This window comes from Sinohyriopsis cumingii, chromosome 4, assembly GCF_028554795.1.
Source record: "Sinohyriopsis cumingii isolate HCF-2022 chromosome 4, ASM2855479v2, whole genome shotgun sequence".
Lineage (NCBI taxonomy): Eukaryota > Metazoa > Mollusca > Bivalvia > Unionida > Unionidae > Sinohyriopsis > Sinohyriopsis cumingii.
The window spans coordinates 52,442,861-52,469,827 of record NC_142964.1 but is presented as its reverse complement, the minus strand read 5'-3'; the positions used below and the strand labels follow the sequence as shown (position 1 = coordinate 52,469,827).

The following is a 26,967-nucleotide window of genomic DNA, read 5'->3' as shown; positions in this document are numbered from 1 at the left end:
TGTACCTGTACTGGGATGGTAAGTAATTAATTAAGAACAATTTAGACAGCATACTATTGTGTACCTGTACTGGGATGGTAAGTAATGAATTAAGAACAATTTAGACAGGCATGCCACACAGGATTTGTGAAAAAATTCATCTTTTTTATTTAGTTTGGGCAGAAAATCTGCATTTAAAGTAGAACTGTGAGGAATATGGTAACACTACAAAATTTATGTATGCATTTAAAGTAGAACTATAAGGAATATGGAATCACAAAAAAATTAATGTATGCATTTAATATAGAACTGTTAGGAATATGGTGACACTAAAAAATTAATATATGCAAGATTTTGATGTTTTGTTCCCATAGTTAATTTATCCAGCTTGTAATGTTTAAAATGTAAAGTTATTTGGTAAAAATCAAGCTAATAAAATTGAATTCATTGGTAAGGTTTACAAAGAAACAGCAATTTTAGATCATTTGTATGCATATCTGCAGCTATTACAACAAGTCCACATATTTTGGAAAAATCTGTTATGTATGCTCAGTCTTGATATCATCAAGCATGTGAGAGCCTATATACATGTCATGAGGACTATGAGTCTCTCTAGATACAGTATGAGGACTGTGTATACATGGTGTTAGGACTGAGTGTACACATGTTATGAGGACTGTGAGTCTCTCTAGATACGGTATGAGGACTGTGTATACATGGTGTTAGGACTGAGTGTGTACACATGTTATGAGGACTGTGAGTCTCTAGATACGGTATGAGGACTGTGTATACATGGTGTTAGGACTGAGTGTGTACACATGTTATGAGGACTGTGAGTCTCTCTAGATACGGTATGAGGACTGTGTATACATGGTGTTAGGACTGAGTGTGTACACATGGTATAAGGACCATTTACATGGTGTTAGGACTGAGTGTGTATACATAGTATAAGGACTGTGTTTACATTGTGTTAGGTCTGAGAGTGTACACTTGGTATGAGGACTGTATACATGGTGTTAGGACTGAGTGTGTATACATAGTATAAGGACTGTGTTTTGTGTTAGGTCTGAGAGTGTACACATGGTATGAGGACTGTATACATGGTGTTAGGACTGAGTGTGTATACATAGTATAAGGACTGTGTTTACATGGTGTTAGGTCTGAGAGTGTACACATGGTATGAGGACTGTGTTTACATGGTGTTAGGTCTGAGAGTGTACACATGGTATGAGGACTGTATACATGGTGTTAGGACTGAGTGTGTATACATAGTATAAGAACTGTTTACATTGTGTTAGGTCTGAGAGTGTACACATGGTATGAGGACTGTATACATGGTGTTAGGACTGAGTGTGTATACATAGTATAAGGACTGTGTTTACATGGTGTTAGGTCTGAGAGTGTACACATGGTATGAGGACTGTGTTTACATGGTGTTAGGTCTGAGTGTTTACACATGGTATGAGGGCTGAGTTTACATGGTGTTAGGTCTGAGTGTGTACACATGGTATGAGGGCTGTGTTTACATGGTATTAGGATTGAGTGTGTACACATGATACGAGGGCTATGTATACATTTAGTAAGGATTCTGAGAGTGTACACATAGTTTGAGGACTGTGTATACATTGTTTTCAGATTCTGAGTGTGTACACATGGTATGAGAACTGTGAATATGAAGATTTTTCACATTTGTACGCATGGTATGAGGATACTGTCCAGGACAATTACATCAATTATCTAGAATTTTGATGCAAACTGAAGAAAAAAATAGAGGAAAAATAAATATTTCCTTTTTTTGTTAATAATTATTTATTTTACAAAATTTTAGAATTATTTCATTAAAGGTAAGTTTATATTATGTAAATCAGATAACATTTGAATTTTAGATATTTGTTGCAAAATTAAGAGTAATCCTGGTTTGGATCGATCCCCAATATTAAATGGGAACATGATGACATATATATGTATGAAGATAACAGCAAGTTTGAAACAGTATGAACAGAAGGTACAGAATTATGTGAAGAAATCAGTTTTAATGATCATGGCACTGTTATGATCATATGCCGTACAAAATTTGTTTCTTTTATTAAGATTTCTATCTCTCTCTCTCTCTCTTAGCATCTATATATTTATATGTGTGTGCATCTGTGTGTCTGTTTATATGAGTGTTTGTGCACATGTATGCCATGCAAATGACCGCATCACTTTCTGTTGCTATGATTACATGTATGTAATGCAGTTTGATGTTGATTTGATAAGCTGACAACTTGGGAAAGAGAAGTCAGGCACATTTGCATTTTGCTGGAATTCTGCCTGTTATAAATTATTCATTGACAAGAAAGGCATCTTCTGATTCATAGGCAAAATAGTTGTGCTTTTTAAAACTGATCTTGCAGAGTTTGATTTTAGGGAGAAAATACTAGGTAATTTACTTGGTCCATCCATTTTTTTAAAGATTTGTTACCCAACCTTAATGTGTTAAACATCTACTACCTTGCAAATGTAGTTCACCCAAGCTAAAAAGGACAAACATGTCTTTTGGCTTGTTTTAGCTATAAAAGTTATGACATCTCATCTGCTAACCAACATCGAAGTCAGATGAAAGTGGTTTCCCTTTGGTGCCAAATCCCATCATTCATCAGTTATTACTTTTACTTGTGCTCAGTCTGCATGGCTTTTTAAAAGTTCTTGCAGATGCCTTCCATTTTGTACATTTTTATTAGTTGTACATTTTGTTGTACATTTTTTGTTAATCTTGGGAGTTACTTCATCACAGGGAAGTATTCTCCATCAGTTTTTTCATATTCACTCTTTCATCTTTGTAATCCAAACTTATACATCCTGACAATTTCATCAAACTTTAAACTGACTTGCACCATCATATAATCTCTGTTCTGATATACATTTCAGTAACAGACCTTATTGTATTTAATTCCAGGTACACAAGTTTATTCTTAGTAATGTTAGTAATTAGAAATTTTCTGTAATTTTCTCAGTCATTTATACTATTATTTCTTAGTGTGTACTTCATTGTAAGCCACTCATGATTCTTTACTTGTATTTTTTACAAAATTATGTTACTACTAATTAAGACAGAGGAGCCATTTTTCTGTCATAATTGTTGTCATTGACAGGTGATTAATGTGCTGGTTAAAGTTTTTCAAAGAACAGATTGGTGATGGTTTGTACTAAACAGTTGTCCTAAGCTGGCAAGAGAACCAGAAATTGGTCTTAGGAGGACGAGGATGGTATCAGTTTTGCTGCAGATAGTCTCTCAGTAGTGACCTTCTTGAGGACACAGAGGTCTAGAGGTTGCCAGTCAAGAAGGTCCAGCATATATTTACCCCCACACTACTGCATCAATAGTATAGTCTCACAAGGACTAGTCCTAGACACCCATCACTGCATCTATAGTAGTCTCACAAGGACTAGTCCTAGACACCCATCACTGCATCTATAGTAGAGTCTCACAAGGACTAGTCCTAGACACCCATCACTGCATATATAGTGGAGTCTCACAAGGACTAGTCCTAGACACCCATTACTGCATATATATCCTGATATTGGCCATATTATGACTTATCCCTTGATAGCTAATACTCTGGACCTGACATTAGTCAGCCTTATATCTTGTCCACTTCAGTTCCATTCTTGGCTCACGCCAAGAGTCTCCTGTTCTGGGTACAATAGTGTGTTTTGCTAACATACCCAGCCAATATGTTGACGGCATCCACCATCCAGCCAGTTTGTTTTGCCAACATACCTAGTCGGTATGTTGATGGCATCCACCACCCAGCCAGTATATTTTGCCAACATACCCAGTCAGTATGTTGACGGCATCCACCACCCAGCCAGTGTATTTTGCCGACATATTCAGTCAATATGTTGATGGCATCCACCACCCAGCCAGTGTGTTTTGCCAACATACCCAGTCAATATGTTGATGGCATCCACCACCCAGCCATGCCAATTCCAGCCCTGACTTTATCATCATGCAACTGGCACCAGGTTTGATGATCAAATCCCCACGCTGTCCAGCACCAAATCTATTCAGGCAGCATGGACTAGTGCTGGACTGTCCCATCGCCAGTCCCAACCTCATCATGACTTATTTCTGGCTATAATGACTTGGCTTTCCTAGATTCACAATACCTATCTCAGACTTTGTCCAATGCTCTAAGCCAGTACCTAGAGATTACCATTTTTTAACATCGACAGACTCAGTCTCTTTTAATGTTCTCGATTACCTGCTTCTTCTGCCCAGTCATTACTACTGCCCAGTCATTAATACCCCCCAGTCATTACTACCGCTGTCATTACTACTACTGTCATTACTACCACCCAGTCATTACTACCATCTAGTCATTACTACACTGTTATTGCTACTGCCCGGGGGGGGGGGCCCCGAGTGGCCGAGTGGTCTAAAGCGCTATTTGTTACGTATCACTGCCATCAAACCTCTGTCTCCGTGGGTTCGTGTCTAGGATTCGGCTAATGTGGGTATGTGAGAAAGCTTGCCAGTAGCTTCTCATGGGTCGGTGGTTCTTCGCGGGGTTTTCCTGGGTTCTTCCTCCACCATTAATACGGCCGCCATGCATAGCCTATCGTGTGCTGAAAAATGGCGTTAAACCCCACAACAACAATAACTACTGCCCACTCATTACTACCGCTGTCATTACTACCACCCAGCCATTACTACCACCCAGTCATTACTACCGCTGTCATTACTACCACCCAGTCATTACTACTGCCCGGTCATTACTACTGCCCACCTTCACACATTTAAATCTAATCAATCAATCAAACTACAAATCAGTCATTACTACCACCCAGTCATTACCACTGCTGTCATTACTAACACCCAGTCATTACTACCACCCAGTCATTACTACTGCCCAGTCATTACTACCACTGTCATTGCTACCACCCAGTCATTACTACTGCCTAGTCATTACCATCGCAGTCATTACTACCACCCAGTCATTACTACTGCCCAGTAATTACTATCACCCAGTCATTACTACCACTGCAGAAGATTTCTTTGTTGTATGTGGGGTATTTAAAAAGTTCTGAACATTAGTGTATGCTGTACAACAAAATTCTTCATTAATGAGCAATACATCATTGCATCCCACGCAGAATACTCCCTGTGTATCTTTACACACTTTCTCAATCTGATTATCCTATTCATTAAATGCCGTTTTTTTTTTTTTTTATTGACTTAGTGGTATGTTGTTCATACTCTGAAAAACTGCAGTTCAAAGTGGCTTTCAAATCATCTGTTCAACAGCAAATATCTGACAATGGGATTCAGCCAAGAATCACTTTGAGCTTATCAGGGCTGTATATGTGTGTGTGTGGTGTGTGTGTGTGTGTGTGTTTATAGATATAAGACTCCTGAAAAATAAGTCTTAGTGAATACTTTTTGATTATAGTGGAAGAAGTGATCTGGAAAGGGTGTTAAGATTCTTTCTGATACTTCTGCTATTATTAGTTACCAATGAAAGCAGAGGGGATCCAAACCTTCAGATCACTCCCTTTTGGAATTTTTCCAGGTGTGTGCCCTCAATGAAAAATCCATATTCAAGTCGACCATTCAGTGTCCATACCAGATTTGCTGTTCTGCCAGTGCAAGTTGAGAGACATTTTTCCTTTGAAAGCCTTATTGTCAGAAATAGCTATTGTGTTCCAGCAGCTTTTCAAGAAGTTATCACCAGTCACAATTAATGGCTGATGTTCCATGCTTTTAAACATATGTTGCCATCATGGAAGGGTGAGAATGAGGATATTTCTGGCCTTCTTGACAAACATTTCGACTTGTCTCAGCTAAAGGCCTTTTGCCCAAAATGACCTCTGCCATTGATTATCATGTGGTTGAACAAGATACTCTAAACTACTGTCTAAAGACACACAGACATATTGTTATATGATCTGCTGCCATAGCAACCTAGCCTTATCAGGCAGGATCATTAACCTTTGGGCCTTAATTGTCGCCCCAAACTATCTGCAGTTCTGTCACAGCAGTTCTGTTATTCTTATGATGGCTGTTACTGTTGCTTTGATTGCTAAGGACAGGGTTCTGCTCATGGATCTTTTGTTTTGAACATTGTCTCCTTGGCATGTTTCAGAACACATAAGAACACAATTAGAGCATTTAAATTTAGGAGCCAGCACTGAAAGTGGTACCTGAAATTTAGAAGCAGTCAAAGATCTTGCTTATTCTTACTGTGAATGATAATTCTATTCCAGTTCTTTTAAATTTCTTGTAGATTCATGATGGCAGTCATCACCAGCCAAACAAAACTGTTCCACACTACTGTGGGATGGAGATTTGATATCACATTCAACATCTCTGCCAGACCTTTCTTCCCAAATGGTACTTTTATTTGCAGGGCAACCTGCTCTCATAACCTTTTATGATCGGGTAATGTATTTGAAGAAACCAAGTTTGGGAGTAAAATATGTTTCTTCAGTAAAACATGCCCAGTCATAATACTGGCAGTCCCTTCCAAGCCCATCCTGCAGTTTCATCCCTTTTATGGTGAATGTGGTTAACATATTTTGCTGTTGTTTTGCTTTATATGAAGACAGGATTTATTCAGTAATGGATGTTCTTCTCATGAAGTATTATTGGTTAGTATCATAGATGAAGCGTATTTTAGTTACAAAAATGGTTTCTACTAACTTTTTGTCAAAACTCATTATTATTTGTGTAAATATTCCATCTGTCAGGAACAGAGTCCCAATACTCTTATGTATTTGTATTGCTGCCCATAATTGTTAGTCAGTAATTTTATAAGAAAACCTATTGCAGGTTCCAATATTGTATGTGTACGTTTTTATTAAAGAGTATAATGTATGTATGTATCTTACCCTTGATGTAATTCCATTATAACAGCTCATGTTATAAGGCATGTACCGTTTGTACTCACTTATAAATTGAGTCAAACTGCAAATAACAAAGATCCTGATCTGACAAAGCATAATGCACCTGCAGATCAGGATCTGTCTTGTTTTGTTCTTCTGATTACTCCCATCAAACTGTACAGACTCCCATCAAACTGTACAGACTCCCATCAAACTGTACAGACTCCCATCAAACTGCACAGACTCGGATCTGCCAGCACATTATGCGACAGCGATCCATAGTCTGTGCTGTTTGTAGCTGAACTTGACTTATAAGTGAGTATATACAATAACATCCTAAATCCCATTTCATTAAGTGGTGGATCTATGCCTCATGTACTTCATTATAATATAATCCAATTATTAGACAGTATATCACAGTAGAAGAGGAAGGTTGTATTCCATATCCTGTTTTGCATATGATAGTGACAAAATGTCACCCTATTTAGTCTTCATTCATAAAATTTTGTCAAGACATTTCAGTTTTATTATCCTTATTTTGGTAGTATCAATGATTTTATTTTTTCGTTCCAGCTGGGAATGTTTTATTCAATGACTGCAGTTACTGTCACGTGAAGCTGTGCAACTTGTCCATGTCCTGTCCAGTTGACCAGCAGCAGAACAAATTTGATGGCAATGGGACCAAGCTCTCCCTGCCTCCTCATCTCTGTCCCCCTGAGGTAAAGAGTTTAATTAAGAGTGCATGGTCAAAATATAGTGGATTTTGAGAAAATTGGAAGATAACTATTACTAAAGCCTATTTCATCATGGTTCTAGGTCGAATATGAATACATTTCAAGTTTTGTGAAAATTACATAACCAAATTAAAGACAATAAATACAGACCTTTACACCACAAGAGCTCATTTATTTTGAACAGATAAATACATGTTAGTTTCAGGTAGAGTATGCTTTTTTGCACATGATGGCTTACACAACAGAAATTCCAGTACAAATCACTACCATTTTTAAGGGTCATTATGGGTAATTTTCTTCTGGGTATTATAAGTATGATGTGTTACATCATCATTTGAAAACAATTTTATTGATATAAGGGGCATACTGTTGAAAGTCTAACATTAAATGAGCTTTTACCAGAATGTCTTTCAAAAATAAATAACAATGGCATGCAAAAATGGCAGATTGCTGCATGAATTTCCATGTTTGCCATCATCTGCTACAAAGAATGCTTCTGACTGAAATTGAAATTCATTTACTTGTGCAGAATAATTGAGTTTTCATGATCTGAGAATATTCATTTGATTTTGTGAGTCATATTCGTATCATTACAATAGAATCACCTTAAAAAAGGGGTACTACGGTGTGGATTACAGCCATTGATAAGGGCACTACGGTGTGGATTACAGCCCTTGATAAGGGCGCTACGGTGTGGATTACAGCCCTCGATAAGGGCACTACGGTGTGGATTACAGCCCTCAATAAGGGCACTACAGTGTGGATTACAGTCCTTGATAAGGGCATTATGGTGTGGATTACAGCCCTCAATAAGGGCACTACAGTGTGGATTACAGCCCTTGATAAGGGCACTACGGTGTGGATTACAGCCCTCAATAAGGGCACTACGGTGTGGATTACAGCCCTCAATAAGGGCACTACATGGTGGATTATAGCACTCAATAAGGGCACTACATGGTGGATTACAGCCCTCAATAAGGGCACTACAGTGTGGATTACAGCCCTCGATAAGGGCACTACAGTGTGGATTACAGCCCTTGACACAGGCACTATAATGTGGATTACAGCCCTCGATAAGGGCACTACATGGTGGATTACAGCCCTCGATAAGGGCACTACATGGTGGATTACAGCCCTTGACATAGGCACTATAATGTGGATTACATCCCTACAAAAGGGCACTATATTATAGATTACAGCCTTCAACATGGGTACTACAAGCTGGATTACAGCCCTTGACATGGGCACCATAATGAGGATTACAGCCTTCAGAAAAGCCATGTATAGATTGCAACCCTTCATAAGGACACCACAAGGTGGATTACAGCCTTTGATATGGTCACCATAATGTGGATTACAGTCCACAAAAAGGGCACTACAGTGTGGATTATAGCCTTCTATAAAGGCACAACAAGGTGGATTACAGCCCTTAAAAAGGGCACTAAAGTATAGGTTACAGCCCTTGATAGGGGCACTACAAGGTGGATTACAGCCCTTGACATGGGCACTATAATGTGGATTACAGCCAGTAATAAGGGCACTATAGTCTGGATTACAGTCCTCAATAAGGGCACTATAAGGTGGATTACAGCTCTCAATATAGGCACTATAATATATATGGACTACAACCCACAAAAAGAGGGCACTGTAAGGTGGATTCCAGCATGCAATTAAACTTTGGGAAAGAATAAGATATTGTTACCATTATCTAACTTCAAATAACTAAATAGTGTGGGCATAGCAATCCTGCTACTATTTATGATAGAATAGTCTTGAATAAATTTCAAGGAAAGTTAGTGATATTGGCATCAAGGGACATCATGAAATTAGTACTGTAGATATTGAAGGCACCTTAGGCACAGAACAGAATAGTATGGTTTCCTACTTAACAGCACACCAACACAAGTAGGTTATTTAGCGCTGAGGCAGTTGGAAAAAAGTGCCTGTCCCATGGACACTCCATGATAGCTGACCTAGGCTAGTCCAGTGGTAGGATTCAAACTTGCACCCTTTCGATTGAGAGTCTGGCACACTAACCACTGCAGCTTGAACACAGTGGAGCCCTCTGGACAGTTGGCTGCCTAGTTAATGTTTATTTGCATCATACAGTGCATATTCCATGGCAGTCACCTTGCCATATCATACAGTGCATATTCCATGGCAGTCACCTTGCATTAACAAACACTTATGTTGGGCCAGTGTCTAGATCACCATGTCTTTATATATTCAACTTTACTTAATGGACTTAAATTGTTCTGTACCATTTGTTGATGTTCAAGAACAGTAACAGTGTAGTTGCATTTACAAGACCCATAAGAAAGGTGACTCAAGATGGGTCATCACTTGACTGAGAAGGTCTTTTAAGTATAGTGATTGGCTGGGGCTTACTCCTGCTTCATCTGTAACTTTAAAAAAAAAATCTTTTTCAGCTTGGAATTACAAGTCAGGTTGACAGAAAGTCTGACTCTTGGGGTGCAGGTTGTTTGATGATTGAAATGCTGACGGGGAAACCAGTCTGGCATGACAAAAGGCATGAGAACAAGACCACTTTGCTAGAGGTACATTGACATTTTCAATAAAACTTTCAGCTTATGTAATTTTTCTGTGTGAAAAAATGCAGCATGAAATATGTGAAGAATGAAACATCTAAAATAAAGCAACATAATCTTACACAGAATATGCATACAAGTAATATACTGCGTTTAGTCTATGGTGTATTATGCATGGTTGAATTTTACAAAGAATGGCACTTGATGCATGCATTGACTGAAGTTGAAGTATATCAGATTTAAAGCACATATAAATTATAGTAAAGTCTTTTCATAAGTCAGATGCTTAATTGACATACTTTGCCAGTTGTATTATAATATTTATTTCTTTTTAGTTGCATGAGTTGCATAAATATGAATATATGGATCAGGTTATTTGATAGAGACATTTTAGCCTTTCAGCAGTCTCGGACTGAGATAGCACATATTAATCTTGTCTGAATTTATTATTAAGTAACTAAGTTTCTTTTTTTAGTGAACAAATATGCTTTGGCAGTCTGAGCTCTACAGGAAAAAGTTAATAATGATAAAAATAGTATCCAAAAGAGATTTTTTCCTGGGTCACTTAGTCTTTGGTACAGATACATAAATTGAATAATAATAAATAATCATATTGTTGATGCCAGGAATAAAAAGTAATAGGGTCTGCAGTTGTCCATCTGCTGTAATAGGGGATGGCATTAAGGACAGTTCCTGGCATGTACTGGACCATCAGTGGTCATTACACAGTGGTCAGTCAAGGTCATAGTAAACAGCAATGGGAATTTATGCTTTCAATCCCAGCCAAAATCTTGGAATATCTTCACATCAGTATAATACTATTCTTGTTCTAATATGACAGATGAATATGTCAATCAAATGACTTAATATGACTGCATGATTGGTTCATCCTGAATTTTACCCTCATTGAACAAGTCATTGTTACCAGTCTTGAGGAGAGTGTTGTGTTTTGAAATAATTTATTTTGCTCTTGACTCTTTTTCTTAGGGGTAGAAGACACTGCTGGTTATCCTTGCTAAATAAAAAGATTCATATACCTGTAATTCCTGCCAAAAAAAACTCCAAACAGCATCAGAAATTTAAAAACACTCATTCTGGACAAATTGCAAAAAACTTTTATTCACAAAATCAACTTTCTATACAGTATTATGTCATCTACATGGACTGTTCTTGATTTTTTTTCCCAGCTTGTTTGCCATGTAGCACCATCTGTTCCCAGCCACTTGAAAGAAGAACAACATAAATTCCTTGAAGGTTGTCTACAGGTAGGATGGAAAAGTGTCACACAGGGTTAAGCTTCTGAGTTAAAGATAGATGGTTATTTTACTTGTGGGTTTGAAATGGTACTGTGAAATCATTTATTTTCACAAAGTACCAATATTCATGGATTTCATGATTTCTGAGAATCACAAATTTCCAAGATCCCATGAACAAGGATTTATATGCAAAGCAGTAAGACACCCTTCCCCATCACATCCAGGCAGATCTATAAATCAGATACCTATGAGAATGCCATTTGTCAGCAAAACCTTGAAATTTGTTATACACAAAATTAAATAATTCACCATATACCATATGAGGAAAACTAATTAAGATAACTTTGTAAGGACCCAGAAAATGATTTTGATAGATTGAATTGAAATATTTTTGTAAGGACCCTAAAAATGGTTTGGTCAGATTAGATTCTTTTTAAAAATTGAGATAGCCTAGTAAGAATCTTGGAATTTTTTTGGACAGATTGAATTCATTATTTGAACTGAGATAATCTTGTAAGGACACTGGAAATGGTCTGCACAAATTGAATACATTTTAATTGTATAAAGTTGTATTCATGTAAATTGATAAAATGATATTGAAGAAATACCATGGATACTCCAAAGTGTTAATTTTGAACATGGGTTTACATGGGCATAATCCATGCATTATTAATGAGGTAATCTTGCATCTGATTGGTCAACCTCTGGAAGCCATATTTCTGATCCAGTTTTTATCAGACTTGAACTTTAAACTGATCTCATCAAGGTTTTGTTGATAATGAGCGATATACTGTCATATCAGTAAGGTGATCTTGCATCAGATTGGCTGAGTTGTTGCCCTGTGTAGGCCACATTTATGATCTGATTTTGGAAAGCATGCTTATGTCATCAGGCTCTTGTACAAGTTTGGTAATGAATGAGATGCATGCATATTTATGAGCTGATCTTGCATCTGTTGGCAGACATATTTCTGATCAAATTTTAAGTAATCGATTATGTTATGAAGATTTTGGATGGGTTTGATAACGAGTATGATCCACAGATATTAATGATGTAATCTTGCATCTGATTAGCTGAGCTTATCACCTGGAAGGCATATTTGTGATGTGATTAGCTGAGTTTATCACCTGGAAGGCATATTTGTGATATGATTGGCTGAGTTTATCACCTGGAAGGCATATTTGTGATGTGATTAGCTGAGCTTATCACCTGGAAGGCATATTTGTGATATGATTGGCTGAGCTTATCACCTGGAAGGCATATTTGTGATATGATTGGCTGAGCTTATCACCTGGAAGGCATATTTGTGATATGATTGGCTGAGCTTATCACCTGGAAGGCATATTTGTGATATGATTGGCTGAGCTTATCACCTGGAAGGCATATTGGTGATGTGATTGAGATCAGACTTGGAATGTTTCGGTAATGAGCACGATCAGTGCATATTAAGGATGCAGTTTTGCACCTGATTGACTGCGCTTCAAAATCACACGATGTTATATTTTTGATTTGCTGGGTTTATTATCATCAAGATTTTAGGTGACTTTGATTATCAACAACAGACTGAGCATATTAATTATGCCTTCATCTTTAGAAAGACTTTTGTTGCCGAGTGGTCTAAAGCGCTCGCCGTTATGGATCACTGCCATCTCACCTCTGTCTGTGTGGGTTCGAGTCTCGGATTCAGCCAGTGTGGGTATGTGAGAAAGCTTGCCAGTAGCTTCTCGTGGGTTGGTGGTTCTTTCCGGGGTTTTTCCCGGGTTCTTTTTCCACCATTAATACTGGCTGCCATGTATAGCCTATCGTGTGCTGAAAAATGGCGTTAAACCCTACAACAACAACAACAACAAAAAAAATGAGAAAGACTGTTTATCAGGACATAGTCAAATAGGTCAAATCAACACATTATAAAGTTTGGGAAATAGTTTACACGGGGTGTTCTTACATGATTAAATAAGCCAGTTAAATTATTTAAGTTCGGTGAGTACTTGTTTATATTTTGTTTTCCATTATATTTGTTGTTACCTGTTAAATTTTCAACACTGTTTAAATGGGAGTTGGTAGAACTTATAATTTGAGGGTCACAGTACCTGTCTAGGCCATCCTGAATCAGTCCTTGAGATAGTGCTTAGCTCCTATTTCTTTGGCATGACGTAGCCATAATATACCCAGAGTCCAATTAAAAATCATCCATTGACAACAACTGTTCAGCTGGGAAAGATTTACACTTGTAATATTTTGGCTGCGATATATGATGCCTCATTTTTTTCTTCTTCAAGATTGTACATATATTCTACACTTTTCTCATTAAGTACAAAACATAATGTTCATTTTTTCATAACACTGTAGTTCATCATCTGATACTTTGTACCGTACATAGGAGAGAAAAGACAGGTCAGGTCAGCACATCAGGAGATTTCCAAATTTTCGACTTCTTAAGTGGGAGGTTTTCATTGACCCCATTTTTAGCATACAAATGAGCAAAAATTACAGCTACTGAACAGATTTATAATTTTTAATATTAAAATATGCACATCATCTCGTGAAATCCTTTGCCATTTATATTCTTTTGTGTACCACTAGTATTTTTAGCATTTCGTAATTATGCAATAAAGATTTTGATTTCAAAATGTGAAATTAGCAGCTGTACTGTCTTCCCCTGCTTAAAATATTTCAAAGTAATCATAGGCAATATTACTTTAAATATACCACACAGAAACCAAAATGTGAGAAAAGAATGAAATTTTTCACTAATAATACATGGGAGATTTCAGTGGAAGATGGGAGGGATAGGAGACAGCCCTAACCAGCTGGATGTTCACATGCATGCTATACAATCATGTTTTGTATTTTTTCTTTAAATTATTTGCGACTACTATCTTAATTGTAATTGACTACCATATTTACTGTATATGTTGGGACAATGATTTGTTGGGACACCATAAATTAATTTTTATTATTTATAAATTGCCTGTGTAGGAGTTGTCATTTTTCTAATTGATGTCAGAATCATGATAGTCATACATTTGAGTGATTTAGATATTTTTCGACACTAGTTTATTAGTCGTAATCAACATTAGTTAACACACCATCTATCCTGGAAATTCTTGCTTAACACCTTTTGAATAATACATGGCCAGATTTATGCTATTTATTCTACCTGAATGTCAAATGTACAAAATAGACCCTGACCCTGACCCTGACCCTGGCTTAAGATACATAATGGTAGAATTGAGTCATAGCTTTAAACAGATGTATATTATATCAGGATATATAGGATGTACATATACTTGTATGTAGTTATTCACTCAAGTTGTACTAATAGTAAATGACAATCTTTTTATGTAGTATTTTATTCAGAATGTATTTTTGTTTTTAATTGCAGATTAATATCATAGATAGGTGGAGTTTTGAACAAGTGAAAGTCTTTCTGGAACAACTACGACTTGGAAAACATTTATAAGGATTTTAGATGTGGTTACGTTTTGTTGTACTCAAAAAGATTTGGAGATACTAAAATGGATTTGACATGAGATATTCCGAAAAAGATGGGACACTTAATTTAAATCCAGATAAGTGTTGCTTCATTTGCTTCATATGTTTTAACTGTGAGTGCTTAAGGACACTGTATCCTTAAGCTGTATATGTAATCAAAGTTGCTTTTATTGATAAAGGATGTTTCAAGTCAGATTTTGTTGTGCTTAGATCAAGTGTTACATTTTTTACCAGAAAATGAAGTGAAACAGTGCCAAGATGATTGACAATTGTGGTGAACACAACCTGACCCCTATTCCCTTTTCCCTACCCAGCCTAATAAGAGCAGGTGTGTCTTGAATGCCTAATAAGATGATATTGCAACTCATATAGAGGGTGTGAACAGTTCCTTCAAGGATAGTTGGATAGTCCCTTGATTTATTGAGCAGCAAGTCTGGAGGGTCAGGAGCTGTTGGTAAAGACCAGAGGATATCCAAATTAAGTTCCATTGCTTTAAACATGCATGAAGGTTCTAGCAAAGTTGGTTTACCAGTTAATCCACTCTGAGTGAAAAATGAACATGAAATTCACCCCAAGTTTCCTGCTGAACAGCAGTTATTAAGGACTGAGTCTAGTTGGTTAGTGTCAGAAGATAACCTGTCAGATTGATTATAGGTACACATTTAAAGCCTATAGTTTGTTAGAAGTAGGAGGTGGAATGACCGTAGGAGCCTTTTTTCTTCAGCAAGTTTTAGAAGCACCATTGTACACGTTTGACAGTTGTTTAAATGCATGAAGGCAATTTTGGAAGATGAAGTGAGTCTATCAGAGGGTATTATGTCCCTTGTTGGTTTGAAGTGATAAAAAAAAAACCTTTAAAACGTTTCTGTACATGCAGGCAATCTTGTAACTTGGAAGCACAACAGGTCATCATACATATTGTCAAATACATACAGTAAATGATGTCACCTACATGCAGTTCAAATGTTCAGAGTATTAGAAGACATTTTCATATCATGCTATGTATGGCAGATCAGGTAATATCCATCACTGTCTTGATTGGAATCTGCCATCTTGAACATGCCATACATAATGATCTGTCAAATGGTGGATTATGGAAGATCAACCCTGATATATCATAGTTTTGAAGGGTTTCTTCACGTTTGGAAAATATTTTCTGTTGAGTGTGGAAGACTCATATCAAGCCAGCCAGGATTGTTCTTTAAGGAAATCCAAGAGACAGCATGTTGGAATATGCTGTTACATCTCATGGAAGATTGGCGCCTTTGACTAATAATGGAAGAAGTTTAATAAAGCTGTGAATAATGTGACAAATGGATGATCTAGATGCCAGTGTTTTTGAATTGTGAAATGATAATGAAGCCAAAAGATGCTTTGCAAGATTGTCTGGTTGAATGTGTTATGAAATAAACTAATCCACTAAACTAATTTGTAAGCATCGACATTCAGCTATGTATAAGAATTAACGTGATCGACATTCAGCTATGTATAAGAATTAACATGATCAACTGAGTAAACAATTCTGCCAGATTCCATTGTCATGTTATCCAGGGTATTGAGTGAAAATGAATAAATATTACTTGGTTACCAAGGATGAAGTTTCCAGTTTGCAAGACAAAGAGAGGAGAAATTAAAAATGTTGAGTTAATACAGTTGCTGAAACAGGCAGCAAGATGCAATAGTTGAGGCATACTAAGAGGCCAATAACTAATTGGGCCAGACCTTTTAATGCATTGGTATGTGTGTGTACTTGTCTGTTGTGTGGAATTTCTGGGTTAAAAAACCCCAACATCATTTACACTTTGGCATCGCATCCTATTACAATACACTGTCGTAAGAGTATTTACTCACTTCAAGAACAGACTTGAAGACTTAATAATGTTTACTAACTTAATTATTGTCAACATGTTTTTGTTTTGTAATTTCATGGTGTTTGTTTTTGTAATCTTGTCATTGTATGTGTTTTTATGTGTTATCTGATATTGTAAAGTGCTTAGAGCTTCTAAAGATTAGGTGTTGTACTAAGTCCTCATTATTATTATTATTATTATTAAAGCAGCTGGTGGGGACACAATTATTATTATTATTAAAGCAGCTGGTGGGGACACAATTATCTTTTAAGACTTGTATTACAGTAGATCAATGTTGAAGAGGGACCAGTATTTAAAATACTTGTATGTGAATGTGAAAATGTATTTTTGTTTTAAAACATGTTGATATAACAGAAGTTTTCAAAACTAAACAAGTCATGCTAGACATGCACTTGAAACAAAATCCGATATTTTTATGTCGGGGAGTGCAATTTGAATTTGCAATGCTGCAGATAACATAGGGAAATACAAGGTGTGTTGTTTGCCAACATTTCCCCGAACACAAGGGACAAGTCTTAAATAATCATTTTCTTTGTATATAAATTGTATACTAAATACCTAAAGGTAGATACTAAATGCCTGGAAGTGTATATTAAATACCTGCAAGTGACTACATTTTTGTCAATCCACCTATTATTTTGCTAGAAAGTAAATAAACATTAGCAATGAGTACGCAGATATTAATGTTTGGCTTGGATTTGTACATGGACGCCAAAGTGATAGGAGTCTTGAGTTTCTGCCACAGTGGTAGGAGTTTTGAGCTTCTGCCAATGTGACAGGAGTCCTGAGCAAAGTGGGCTCAACAAAAAAGGAGTTTTGAACACAAACACTTGTACTTGAGCATGTGCAGTATCAGTACTTTGGATGTCACAAATTTGTTCTACCAACTAAAACCAGTCTGATGAAGTAAAATTACCTTAGTCTCTTGAAAAAACCCACCTGCCACGAAAAGTTCATCTGACATTATTCAGCTTGCTTTCTTCTATCACTGAGAAATAAAATAATTATTCTTAAAAGTTAGCAGTGCTTATCATTGAGACAGTATTTGATTGTTTATATTGATTAAAAGTATTTTTTTTAGATATAGTTTTATATATATTATATTATAACATATATAATATAATAATCAAGATATTTGTCCTTAATATGGATTATCAGTGCAATCTATAATGGTACAAAGAACAAATGATCCAAAAGAACTTTTGGGGTCATTTTCCAGATTATTGAAAAGCTCAATTGGAACCAGGACAATGGCTGTTGCACTGTATGTTTCTGAAGGCACCATTTACATTGCAATCAAAGTTGTACTTGTCACCTTTGTGCAGTATTGTGTGTTGATTTTGTCCAAATTTAGATTTATTCTCATGCACAAAATGGGATGAAATTTCTTGGTTTTAAACAAAGCAAATTATCATTTTGATTGCCTCAGTGGGAGGAGTAATTTCTGAAATTATTTATGATGTAAGCAAAGCTGTGCATCATTTCTGAAGTATATGCTTTATTGTACATTAGTCAGTTTGTGCTGCATCATTTGTTCTACAGTAGTGTAGAGGACTAGGAGAATAAAGAATTCAGCAGTCAAATTACAAGGATTTCTGTTGAAGGATAGTACATCGCATGATAAATTTGTTAGTTCCACTTGGTGGACTACATAGTTTTTTGTGTGGATAGTTTGCATTTCTTTATTTGATGGTGTTGATCAGGGCCAGATTTAGCTACAGCTTAGGGCCTCAGTCTGAAAGGGCCTCTCACATTTTTTAAAAATTTGTTACAATTTTATTATAATTTATATTTAAGTAATAATTTAACCTGTAACTTTTTGCATAATATGTTCGCCTTTATTATCTATGCCATATATTTTATATAAATTATATAATTGACATTGTAATGTATTTTGCAAAATATTGCAAAGTTCAGTTGTTACACAGTCTTATTCTCTGTTAAGACTTACCAAATAGGGCCTTTACAGTTCCCATAGCTTAGGACTTCACCATGTCTAAATCTGGCATGGTGGTGGTGAGGTAGTAATTTTATCCATTCCGGCAGGCACTGCTGCCACATGCCAGCATCATGGTGTCATGTAAAGTACTAAATCCATATTTACTTTGTTCCTCGGGAACGGTCCTGCTGCAGTGTTGGAGTGCAGAATAATTCAGCAATGATATAGTAGCTGACTGCTAAATTTTGTCTCATCTTTGACAAATGTCACAAAAGGTGAAACTAAGCAGCTTTTCAAGGGGTGGGGGTGAAATGAACATCCTTTGAGATTAAAGGCCAATGAGATCAAAGTCTGCTTCAGATGAGACAGTTCAGGTTTGTTGATCTGGAAGTATTGTTGCTATGCATGAAATGTCATCAGATTCAGTGTGATAATAAATATCTTCATGGATTTGAAGGTCAAAGGAAATAGTGGTCATTTGGTAACATTTGTCACCAAAACTGATTTAATGTTTCTGTGATAGACATCTGACTTTGAACCACATTCATCAGTGTACATTGGATGGTTTATGGGGACATATGATGCAGTCAAAGGTCAAAGGTGAACATCAAAAGGTGAGTTGTTGCTAGTATTAGGAATAAATTGGTGAAAGTTTTATGCAGTGGCCAAATCTTTTCCTGTCATAAATGGATTATTAGCATTGGGTTGTATATTTAACAGTGGCATTGAAGCAGACCCAACAAATGGTCAAATAGGTCACAGTGGTTATTTGATAGTGTTGTACTAATGTCAGTGATGTTGTTACTGGTGAGGCACTAAATTTTTATATTTTTTAAAAAAGACCTGTTTAACATGGATACAGTCTCTTTGAAAATGATATGATAGATAATACTTGCATGCCATCTGTAGTTGCTTATAAGTCAATTCACACTGCAAACAGCAAATATCCTGATATGCCCTAGCATAAAGTACCTGCAGATCAGGGTCTGTTTTGTTTGTTTCACTGATTATTCCTAACAAACTGCACAGAGCCAGATCTGATGGTGTATTCTGTAATGGCAGATGTAGGTCTCTGCAGTTTAAAGTTGGGCTTATCTGCGAGTACATACAGTAATAAACAGACCACTATTTGGTTTGAAATAGACCTGTTAATGTAGATACCATCTATAGATCTATTTACCTGTATATATTTTAGGTCTTATGAACATTGCTAATTATCACATTTATAACTAGATTACTCTTTGCTTTGAAGCAGTCCTGTCACTTGGATGCTTTATAAGACTCTTGGACACTATTAATATTGATGAGGTTTGTACATTCTGTTTTAAAGTGTCCTTGGAAGTTATTCCTGTTGCTTTGCACTCCAAAGTCGACTTTGTTTTGAAATATGATTTATTTGAATTAAGATTATGTGTTTTAGATTTGTAACATAGCCATAACAATTTTGGTCATATTGTTGCGGTGTCTGCAGTGTGGCAGTTACAGTGAGGTCTAGCACTTGGGTATCATGCCACAGACATATATCATGATGTCCCGTCCAGTCACATTATCCTGACACCAGGCTGACCAGTCCTAACACTGACCTCTTAATGCTGAGCACTTCAAGAGGATGCTACTAGTACCATTTTACAGGTCTTTGGTATGACTCGTTCAAACCTATGACCTTCTGTGAATCAAGATTATAATTGTATCCAAAAATTTGAATATTTGCCATTAAAAGACTAATGCTTTCTGACCTATATTTATCAAGAATGTAGATTAGAGTATGCTTAAGTATTTTCTATTAGTTGATTTGTCTGTTTTCATATAAACAAGTGCCTGTGATTAATCAGAATAAAATTATATAAAATTAAGTACTTTTAATTGTCATGCATTGTTTTTCCTTGCATACAGCGTATGAAAATATAATTATCAGTGAAAATTCCTGGCAAGATGGTAAGGCGATTTATTGGGGTGGGTGAATTTTCATATTATCGGTGTGAAGATCTCTGGCATGCTCAATTTCGAGGGCCTAGCTATGTTATCCTAGTGTTATATTTTAAGTTGGGGCTTTTATTTTGAGATAGAGCTGTATTTTCAATTGCAGATCCCATCTTTAGTTTGAGTTATATCTTAAATTGATGATTCCATCTGGAGTTTGAGTTTCATGCTAAAGGTATTTTGAAAATACAGCATATAGTCCAACAATTTTTTGAACATGTTTAAATTCTTTCAAGCGTGAAAATGAGACATGCTTTCAAAATCTTACTTTTTAGAACTATACTTAATAGTTATACTGGTCATAGAGCATAATAGCTTGTGTGATGGCCTTTGTATCCCATGTCCTGCATTCAGCATCCATCATCTTGTGTGATGGCCTTTGTATCCCATGTCCTGCATTCATCATCCATCAGCTTGTGTGATGGCCTTTGTATCCCATGTCCTGCATTCAGCATCCATCATCTTGTGTGATGGCCTTTGTATCCCAGGTCCTGCATTCAGCATCCATCATCTTTTGTAATGGCCTTTGTATCCCATGTCTTGCGTTCAGCATCCATCATCTTGTGTGATGGCCTTTGTATCCCATGTCCTGCATTCAGCATCCATCATCTTGTGTGATGGCCTTTGTATCCCATGTCCTGCATTCAGCATCCATCATCTTGTGTGATGGCCTTTGTATCCCATGTCCTGCAGTCTGCATCCATCAGCTTGTGTGTAGGGGCCCCGAGTGGCTGAGTGGTCTAAAGCGCTCTCCGTTATGGATCACTGCCATCTCACCTCTGTCTGTGTGGGTTTGAGTCTCGGATTTGGCTAATGTGGGTATGTGAGTAAGCTTGCCAGTAACTTTTCGTGGGTTGGTGGTTCTTTCTGGGGTTTTCCAGGGTTCTTCCTCCACCATTAATACTGGCTGCCATGTATAGCCTATCGTGTGCTAAAAAATGGCGTTAAACCCTACAACAACTACAACAACAAATCAGCTTGTGTGATGGCCTTTTTATCTCATGTCCTGCATTCAGCATCCATCATCTTGTGTGATGGCCTTTGTATCCCATGTCCTGCATTCAGCATCCATCAGCTTGTGTGATGGCCTTTGTATCCCATGTCCTGCATTCAGCATTCATCATCTTGTGTGATGGCCTTTGTATCCCATGTCCTGCATTCAGCATCCATTGTCTTTTGTGATGGCCTTTGTATCCCATGTCATGCATTCAGCATCCATCATCTTGTGTGATGGCCTTTGTATCCCATGTCCTGCATTCAGCATTCTTCAGCTTGTGTGATGGCCTTTGTATCCCATGTCCTGCATTCAGCATCCATCATCTTGTGTGATGGCCTTTGTATCCCATGTCCTGCATTCAGCATCCATCAGCTTGTGTGATGGCCGTTGTATCCCATGTCCTGCATTCAGCATCCATTGTCTTTTGTGATGGCCTTTGTATCCCATGTCCTGCATTCAGCATCCATCATCTTGTGTGATGACCTTTGTATCCCAGGTCCTGCGTTCAGCATTCTTCAGCTTGTGTGATGGCCTTTGTATCCCATGTCCTGCATTCAGCATCCATCAGCTTGTGTGATGGCCTTTGTATCCCATGTCCTGCAGTCTGCATCCATCAGCTTGTGTGTAGGGGCCCCGAGTGGCTGAGTGATCTAAAGCGCTCTCCGTTATGGATCACTGCCATCTCACCTCTGTCTGTGTGGGTTTGAGTCTCGGATTTGGCTAATGTGGGTATGTGAGTAAGCTTGCCAGTAACTTTTCGTGGGTTGGTGGTTCTTTCTGGGGTTTTCCAGGGTTCTTCCTCCACCATTAATACTGGCCGCCATGTATAGCCTATCGTGTGCTAAAAAATGGCGTTAAACCCTACAACAACTACAACAACAAATCAGCTTGTGTGATGGCCTTTTTATCCCATGTCCTGCATTCAGCATCCATCATCTTGTGTGATGGCCTTTGTATCCCATGTCCTGCATTCAGCATCCATCAGCTTGTGTGATGGCCGTTGTATCCCATGTCCTGCATTCAGCATCCATTGTCTTTTGTGATGGCCTTTGTATCCCATGTCCTGCATTCAGCATCCATCATCTTGTGTGATGACCTTTGTATCCCAGGTCCTGCATTCAGCATTCTTCAGCTTGTGTGATGGCCTTTGTATCCCATGTCCTGCATTCAGCATCCATCAGCTTGTGTGATGGCCTTTGTATCCCATGTCCTGCAGTCTGCATCCATCAGCTTGTGTGTAGGGGCCCCGAGTGGCTGAGTGAACTAAAGCGCTCTCCGTTATGGATCACTGCCATCTCACCTCTGTCTGTGTGGGTTTGAGTCTCGGATTTGGCTAATGTGGGTATGTGAGTAAGCTTGCCAGTAACTTTTCGTGGGTTGGTGGTTCTTTCTGGGGTTTTCCAGGGTTCTTCCTCCACCATTAATACTGGCCGCCATGTATAGCCTATCGTGTGCTAAAAAATGGCGTTAAACCCTACAACAACTACAACAACAAATCAGCTTGTGTGATGGCCTTTTTATCCCATGTCCTGCATTCAGCATCCATCATCTTGTGTGATGGCCTTTGTATCCCATGTCCTGCATTCAGCATCCATCAGCTTGTGTGATGGCCTTTGTATCCCATGTCCTGCATTCAGCATTCATCATCTTGTGTGATGGCCTTTGTATCCCATGTCCTGCATTCAGCATCCATCAGCTTGTGTGATGGCCTTTGTATCCCATGTCCTGCATTCAGCATCCATTGTCTTTTGTGATGGCCTTTGTATCCCATGTCCTGCATTCATCATCCATCATCTTGTGTGATGGCCTTTGTATCCCATGTCCTGCGTTCAGCATTCTTCAGCTTGTGTGATGGCCTTTGTATCCCATGTCCTGCATTCAGCATCCATCAGCTTGTGTGATGGCCTTTGTATCCCATGTCCTGCATTCAGCATCCATCATCTTGTGTGATGGCCTTTGTATCCCATGTCCTGCATTCAGCATCCATCAGCTTGTGTGATGGCCTTTGTATCCCATGTCCTGCATTCAGCATCCATCATCTTGTGTGATGGCCTTTGTATCCCATGTCCTGCATTCAGCATCCATCAGCTTGTGTGATGGCCTTTGTATGCCATGTCCTGCATTCAGCATCCATCATCTTGTGTGATGGCCTTTGTATCCCATGTCCTGCATTCAGCATCCATCAGCTTGTGTGATGGCCTTTGTATCCCATGTCCTGCATTCAGCATCCATCATCTTGTGTGATGGCCTTTGTATCCCATGTCCTGCATTCAGCATTCTTCAGCTTGTGTGATGGCCTTTGTATCCCATGTCCTGCATTCAGCATCCATCATCTTGTGTGATGGCCTTTGTATCCCATGTCCTGCATTCAGCATCCATCAGCTTGTGTGATGGCCTTTGTATCCCATGTCCTGCATTCAGCATCCATCTTGTGCCTTATTAAAAGTTTGTTATCACTGCTCCTCCTAAACTAGTGGGAGAATTGCCACCAAAGTTCACAAATATAGTTATCACATTGCTTAGTTGGTCCTAATGAAATGTTGTCCCTTGGATCCCTAATATAGCCACCATTTTGAAAATCTTTTCATTGCTACTCATAACAGATGGTCATATTGATATGGGCTTTTCACTAACGGACTTCATATAATGTCTAGTTGGTTCCAATGAAAATGGTGCTGATCTGACACCCAATATAGCAGCCATGATGGCCAATCAGAATATTTTGTTATTGTTATTTCTTCTGAATGGGAAGTCATATAAACATGGGGCATTTGACCAAAATACTGATTGTGATGTCAGGTTTGTCTGTATCAGTGGTTCCCAAAGTGGGTTTACTGAGAGGGGTGCTAATGCTGAATAATGCTTTTTACTGAGTGCTGTAGGGCATGCTGAGGATAACCAATGGCCCCAGAAAAGTTTGGGAACCACTGGACTGTATGAAAATGGTGCCATTCTGATGCCCAATATAGTCACTGTGGCAACCACCTTGAAAATCTTGTTATTGCTACTCTTAAATGGAAAGGCATATCAACATGGAATTTTCACCAGAAGATTTCTTATGGTGTTTAATTCATTATAAAAGAAAATGATACCAATCTGACAGCATTTAGGCACTCCAGCAGCAGTCTTTAAAATAATAATATCACTGTTCATCCTGAATGGATGGTCATATTTAACCAGATGAAATGGTGTTGTCTTGGATTCTTGAATCTTACATCCAGTATATCTACCAGATGAAATGCTGTTGTCATGGATTCCATGAAATTCATTTTTGACAGTAGAGTGTACCGTCTCATGTTAATATCTGCCTTATTTTGTGCACATTATAGATGTACTAAATCAAATAATGGTGAACTTTTCGTAATTCAAAGGTTATTTTGTTTAATGTAATCTGAAGTCTAAAAAATGGTAAGTAATACCTACTTTGATTTTAGAGCAAACAAAAATGTTTGCTGTTGCATCAACATTTTATAAATTTCATTTCTTGGAAAATAGTTAAAAATTGTACATCTTGTGCGTACATAAAGACCAGGAAATAAAGATCACAAAAAGTAACATCATTCACCTTTTTTTTTTTAAATCCTTGATTTAAAGCCATTAACAAAATCAACAGTTTGATAAAATATCATTAGGTAGACCACAGTCTCAGAAATTGCTGAAAATCTAGTGTTAAGCTTGTATAAATTAAATGAAGACTTAAAACAGCAACATCTTGGTGAAATGGTGTTATGTAGATCTATATTGTATGATTCATATTTGCCTGTAATTGGGGCTTGTGGAAGGAGTATTTTTGTACCTGAATTTTGTTGTGATTGTAAGTAGTAAATAAAATGTTAACTAAAAATTTGATTTTAAGACCTAGCCATGTTTACAAGTTAGTGGAATTTTAGATAAGAATAATTATTTTTCCAGACCGATGTAATGTATCATAGGTCAAGTGGGCATTCATCATATAGGACACATCATAAACAAACAATTCATTCCCATCTTGAATCAGAGTTTATGGTTCATATATAATTCTAGATGAATTATTTATTTTATCATTCATTAGAATTAACTAAGTATTCATTGACTGTGAATTATTAATACATTACTTTGGATTTTTGTGAATTCAAGCAAAGACATTCTGGATTACATTATTGGTATACCAGGACTGCCAAGACTTGGTACATCAGGGCATTCAAGATCATTGGAATTCATTCAGAACATACTATACTTTTGGACTTGTGATAGGACATTTAAAGTTATTTTGGAATTTAATTCACAATACTCTGTCTTTTGAATTTTCATTCTGAGAAATAATCATTTGATGAATTTTATTTAAATTGTTGCTTTCACTTCCTTTCTGTTATTAAATGTCTTAAGACCTAGAGTAGTAACATTGGAAACTCATTTAAACTGTGAAAATTACCAGATCTTTTCTGTTTGCAAATTGATATCAAAGAAAAAATTCTTCTCATGCAGTTTATTGTATTTACTGAGTTTTAAAAAAGTAATTTGAATTGTTGTATTTACCGAGTTTTAAAAAAGTAATTTGAATTGTTGCTGCTAAGACATCAAGCTCACCTGCAGCTAAACTGCATAGTTTGAAGTTCATTTATATCAGTATACCACAGACTAGTCAGAAAATGTTACAGTGAACAATTTTGTAAAAGTTTTCATTCTGGGCAAGTATAAAAACTGCAGATTCTTCAAGCCCTAAATAAAAAAACAAGTACCAGCAATCACATTTTTGTCAAGCATATAAATGTAAGTTTTTTAAAACATTTTGATTTTCCTTGTAATATTTAATATTTATCAATACTACTACTACTACTATTAATAATAATAATAGTGTATTCATTAAAAGAGATAACTGTATTTGAGTACAACTAATCACCCTTGAGACCCTCTAAAACAAATTACAAGTCATATTTCATATTAAGGCAAAGTGTCTTCATGCAAGTTACCTTTCTTATCTCTTGTCAAAATAAAATATAAAAAAGTAACATTACTAAAATAATGTGTGGAGGAAGATTTAATTGCACATATAAATTACTAATTCATCCCTATTTTGAGTCAACTTTAAGTATACATAGCAGCTGGTGATTACTTCAGACGTATCATCAGACCATTTTTCAGAAATGTAGTATATAGTCAAGTTTGTGTCGTACTTTGTTTTTAATATATATATTTTATACATTACTTCAAAGAATATGTTAAATACAAGACAAAAATCAATAAATTTCTCAGGGTAGTATTATAGTCAATCCCAGACCTAGAAAAAACGAGATTGATTCTTCAAAACAGTTGTAAAGACA

General features: G+C 37.0%; 1 protein-coding gene across 4 annotated transcripts in view; it reads left to right on the top strand.

Annotated features, from left to right (window-relative positions):
* Window positions 1-20,543, top strand: part of LOC149801162 (uncharacterized) — a 66,162-nt gene extending 45,619 nt beyond the window's left edge. For all 4 annotated transcript variants that reach the window (XM_089955187.1, XM_089955188.1, XM_089955185.1 and 1 more), the window contains 4 exons: window positions 7,420-7,565; window positions 10,010-10,138; window positions 11,317-11,394; window positions 14,771-20,543. In XM_089955187.1, coding sequence (XP_089811313.1) covers window positions 7,420-7,565; window positions 10,010-10,138; window positions 11,317-11,394; window positions 14,771-14,848 — 431 coding nt within the window. In that variant the 3' untranslated portion in view covers window positions 14,849-20,543. The remainder of the gene's footprint in view (window positions 1-7,419; window positions 7,566-10,009; window positions 10,139-11,316; window positions 11,395-14,770) is intronic.
* Window positions 20,544-26,967: the final 6,424 nt, after the last annotated feature.